This window comes from Bison bison, unplaced genomic scaffold (genome assembly GCF_000754665.1).
Source record: "Bison bison bison isolate TAMUID 2011002044 unplaced genomic scaffold, Bison_UMD1.0 scf7180017864472, whole genome shotgun sequence".
Taxonomy (NCBI): Eukaryota; Metazoa; Chordata; class Mammalia; order Artiodactyla; family Bovidae; genus Bison; species Bison bison.
Window position 1 is genome coordinate 4,658,198 of NW_011495033.1, and position 4,965 is coordinate 4,663,162.

The 4,965-nt window shown below is 54.0% G+C and overlaps 1 protein-coding gene across 3 annotated transcripts in view; it reads right to left on the reverse strand.

Annotated features, from left to right (window-relative positions):
* The window catches only part of LGALS9 (lectin, galactoside-binding, soluble, 9), an 18,340-nt gene that overhangs the window by 1,974 nt on the left and 11,401 nt on the right, over positions 1–4,965 (reverse strand). For 2 of the 3 annotated variants that reach the window (XM_010861446.1, XM_010861445.1), the window contains 5 exons: positions 3,358–3,393; positions 2,651–2,701; positions 1,818–1,859; positions 1,264–1,352; positions 1,003–1,165 (listed from right to left, as the gene is read on the reverse strand). In XM_010861446.1, the coding sequence (XP_010859748.1) occupies positions 1,003–1,165; positions 1,264–1,352; positions 1,818–1,859; positions 2,651–2,701; positions 3,358–3,393 (381 nt within the window). The remainder of the gene's footprint in view (positions 1–1,002; positions 1,166–1,263; positions 1,353–1,817; positions 1,860–2,650; positions 2,702–3,357; positions 3,394–4,965) is intronic. The other variant, XM_010861447.1, reaches the window with a different exon arrangement.

Sequence of the window (4,965 nt, forward strand, 5' to 3'; positions counted from 1 at the left end):
GAGCTGCAACAAGAGAAGCCACTGCCAACGAGAAGCCCATGCATCGCAACTGGAGAGCAGACCCGACTTGCCGCAACTAGAGAAAGCCCATGCACCGCAATGAAGACCCAGTGCACCCCCCCAAAAAAAATACAGGTGCCCAGGCTCACCCCCTCATGGGCCTGGGGTGGGGCCAGGCATTGATTTTTCTTTTTCAAGCTCTCAGGTGGTCTGAGTGTATAGTCAGTGTTGAGAATCTAGCTCTGTGTCATCCCAGCCTCCAGAATTCCCACCCTCCACCCCTCACCTCTCTGTCCTCCCTGCTTCCTAGACAGGCCGTGCCCATGACCCTTCTCTCTGCTACTCCTAAATCTTGCAAGCTGGGCTCCTCCCACCACCGAGGTCCCACATGCACTCTGGCCTCCTCTGAGATCTGCCCCCTCCTAAGGCCGCAGGACCCTGGGGCTCACTTGTTCCTTATCCTACTTTGCTCTCTGTGTGGTACCCATTGCTATTCCACGGTGATCTGTCCATTGTTTCTTTCTTCCTCCTCCCACCTCGGTTGTAAACTCCATGGGGTCAGGACCTAGACTGCTGGGGTCATAACTGTCCCCCCAGCCCCTGGGGTACTTTCTGCTCAAAGTGGGCCTGGATGAAATAGCTGATAAATGACTGTTGAATGAGTGAGTGAGTGAGTGAATGAATGACACCTCATTCTCAAGTCCCATCCCACATTGATTGGCTGTGGGACCTTAGCAAGTGTGACCTTAGCAAGTAACCTACACTTGTGAATTAGTTTCCTTATCTGTAACAGCCGATAGTACCTGCCCCCTGCCTTATGCAGGACAGTAACAGTAAAAGATAATAGCAGTCATTTGGTGAACAGTTTCTCTTCTTCTGAGGCCAGACCTCACACTAGAGGCGTCAACTCATGTCTCGATCAGCGTGCCCCCAGATGCCTTCCACCCGCTCCTCCATTTGCCCCTTGGGAGCCCCTTCAGGCTCCAGGTGGCAACATCTCACCGAGAAGCTCTGGCCTCGGAAGAAGGGCATCCCTCGTGGCAGGCTTCGCTCCTCAGACCCCCAGGAGCCGTTGATCTGCGTGTTGCGGACCACCGCATTCTCGTTGAAGCGGGGGTTCAGGTGGAAGGCGATGTCACTCCCTGAACGCAGGTTGATGTAGAACCTGGGGGGCGGGCCACTCCCATGGACTCTCTGCCCCGAGGCAGAGGGGTGGCCAGAATGACCTTGGGGTGTCTCTTCTCCCCAGGAGGCCTGGCTTACCTCTGAGCGCTGGGCAGGATGGTGCCCGACACCAGGATGCTCTTGGAGGGGTACAGCCCACCCAGGATGGAGGTGAAGAAAGGTAGCTGCTGTGGGAAGGGGATGGGGCAGGTCAGCCAGCAGCAGCCAGAGCAGCCGCCACCCTAGGGGGACCTTTGTGCCAATTTCTATACATCTGGACTGTCAGCCCACAGTTTGTTGTGTCTGTATCTTCAAGAAAGAACTCCATGGTATCTTTACTTGGATCAGTAAACGACAAAGAAAACCTTTCCAGCATTCCTCAAATTAATGGACATTTACCTTCAGGAAAAGAGCTTTGGTTGGACGCAAAGGATGCTTAGGCTGAGAAGGGGAGGCTGTATGATATGCTAAGGGTGAAGGGATGATTTTAAAGGTGAAAGCTCCTTTTGTTAAGTCTTCTAAGTTACTTGGAAGTTTCCAGAACTTCAGTTTACTAAGGCACTGCTTTTAATTTTGAAAGCTGCCCTCTCCCCCTCCCCCCAACGCTGCACAGCACAAACCAAACCTCCCCTCCTCCCCGAGAAACCACTTACGTAAACCGGGTTGGGATACACCGCGGGTGGGATCACGGGATTCTGTTGAAATGAGATTGAGAACGTCAGGGCGGGAGTGCGTAAGCACACGTATGCGCAAACTCTTGTGAGACCGCGCGTTCTAGAGAGGATGCTCCAATAGAAGACTGAAGTAGTAAAGGTTTCAGCTTTTGGGTTTTCCCAGCCACCCTCCTCCGCATATCAACCTTGGTGGGCCTTCCTGTCGTACTCCTGGATCCCATCATGGTCACCTGCCTCTCAGCCCCTCCAAGGACAGCCCCATTGACTCTAGGCTCCTGTGTGCTTTGTCTCGGCAGGAGGCGGAGGCGGAGGCGGAGAAGCAGCCTACGCCCTTAATCAGCAGTGACAGACATCCCAGGGACTCGTCTTCTGGATGCAAGGTCTCATATCCAGATACTGGGAGCACTGCGCGCCACACCCACCCGCCACCCCAGGGACAGAAGGACCTGTTTTCCTGCTGGCCCCTGCTGCTGCTACTGCTAAGTCCCTTCAGTCGTGTCCGACTCTGTGCGACCCCATAGACGGCAGCCTACCAGGCTCCTCCGTCCCTGGGATTCTCCAGGCAAGAACACTTGAGTGACCACTAAGGGATTAATTTCTTGCGCCACTGGGTAAATCCAGCCTGATCCAGAACCTCTACTGACTCTAAGGAGAGTTTTGTGTGCATGTCCCCTGAGCGAAAGACCTCAGCCCCAAATGGCCCCACCCTCCTTGCTAAATTGTTTTCTTCCTGACCCTGGACCTATAGAATTCAGCCTCTGGTAAAGGGGCATGTAGTGGGGCTGTGAGCTGGTCAGAGTGTTCAGACTTACAGGGAACATCTGTCCAGGGGCGCTGTGTATGGTGTGGACGAAGGTCTGAGCCTGGAAGGAAGAAACCACGTTTTTAACCAGCTCTCACCTGTGCGAAGACCACCACCTGCCCCCAGAGGTGGCACTTAACACTTAACTCTCTCCTCTTAGGAGAGTTTCATCTTGGGCTTGTAACCAGCCAGAAGGTACCTCCAAATTGGTGGGTAGAGATATTTCTTCTCTTACGGGCATGAGATAGGGGCAAAGGTTTCTTCTGAGAACAAATACGCATTTGTGGTGTGTGGCCTGTCTTTCTTAGGGGAATCACTCCAGCATAGCTTCACTTTGCAGAAGGAAGAAGTGGAAGCGGAGTCTTGGCGTCCTGTGGCTGCCCACAGACTGACAGGGGCCTGAGCAAACCAGTGGCCCTCCGGGCTGTTTCCCAATTCATCAGGGCTAGCCACCCTTCCCCCAACCCAAAACCCTCCCACTGTTACCACCACAGCCAGGCAGACGGTCCAGGGGTCTGGCCTGGGTGGCCCTACCTTCCAATGGGAGAAGCCCAGTGTTTGGCTTGCTTCCTCCTTTAATCTACCACCTAGGGACTGAACCCGGGTCTCCTGCCTTGCAGGCAGATTCTTTACCTTCTGAGCCACTGGGAAAGCTCTCTTTTAACCCACAGGAAGAAACAAAGCGAAAAGCTTCTAAAGATAGAGCAAGAGACTTACAATGGGAGCCGAGTTGGCTGGCCAGATCCCTGGAGGCTGAAGGGGATGAGAAGCGAAAATAGTGGTTAACATTTGTGCCGCATGAGGGTGAGATGGCGGCAAGACCTGTGGTAAGAAATGCCTCCTTCCTGCTGCCGAGCAAGCCTTCCTGAGCCTTCTGGGCGCCCAGATTCTCACCCATCCCCCTCAGGATACACTGTGGTTATGCAACAGTGTCAGGGAGGGGTTGGAAGTGGAGGAGGGGGAACTTTCCCACTGGCTCCTTCAGAAGGGGAAAGTGAAAGTGTTAGTCACTCAGTAGTGTCTGATTCTTTGTGACCCCATGGACAGTAGCTCGCCAGGTTCTTCTTTCCATGGGATTCTCCAGGCAAGAATACTGGAGCGGGTTGCCATTCCCTTCTCCAGGAGATCCTCCTGACCCAGGGATCGAACCCGAGTCTCCTGCATTGCAGGCAGATTCTTTATCATCTGAGCCACCGGCAAAGCCCTCAAAAGGAGAGGAGGCCATATCTGATGCAGACCATTTCACTTCCTTTAGCTCCCTGAGACAAAACCATTATTCCCAGTGCCCTAATTCACCCATAAGGTGAACACTAACATTGGCTGGAGATTTGTTGTGTGCCAGGCTCTGGCTTCAAGACTTTACAAATGAGAGAGGCATCCTTACCTCCTGTTTTGCTGCTGAAGCAACCAGTTCTCAGGAAAATTAGGCAACTTGCCCAAGCTCACCCAGATATCAAGAGATAAAATCCAAAATGGTACCCAGTTCTTCTGATAGTATCCATCACGCCCCATCCTCCCCAGGCCAGGGCCAGAGTCGGGCTGCCCTGCAAAGGCTCCCTGGAGCTCTACCAATCCTGGGTCCACATGGCAGGAGGCAGGTGCCCTGGCTGTACCGTGATGGGCACGGGAAGGGCTGGGTAGAGAGACCCCCCTCCCCTCAGTCCTCACTGCTTAAGTGGCTGAGGAAAGGGCAGGTCCTGCTCCCCTTCCTGTCCAAGACCTTGCCTTCACCCAGCAGACTGTTCCTCTTGCAAACCTATTCCACATTCATTAACTGAGTCCCTACTGCATGCGAGGCGCTGTGGAAAATGCTGGGATACATGAATGAACCAGCTACAATCCGAGCCCACAGAGGGCCTGGTGGGTGTAGGGAAGCAGGGGAGAGGAGTGATGGAGAGACATACATAAGCACAGTTATATCAGGACATGATGACTGACGTAGCACAGAAATATTGAGAGTCTGTAGGGATGCAGGGGCATCCAGTGAGCCGCCAATCCGGGACGGAGCTCCACAGGAGCCACACTTAAGGAGAGCTTCGAAGGGCCATTCAGGGTTGGCTGGGGGTGAGTGGCAGAGCAAGCCCAGCACAGGGGCGGCACTTGCCAAAAGCATGGTGGCCCAAGACTGCCCCTCGTGAGTAGTGGAGGCTGCGTGAGCTTCATGGGTGAGGCCGGGAGGAAGACTGGGGCAAGCCTGGGGAGGATTCTGCAGATTCTGCTGGGGAATCTGGGCTTTCTCTAGAAGGACTTGGGGGCCTTTAGGACTTTAAAACATGGGGAAGATGCAATTGGATTTGTGCGTGGGAACAAACAGTGGTGGTGGGT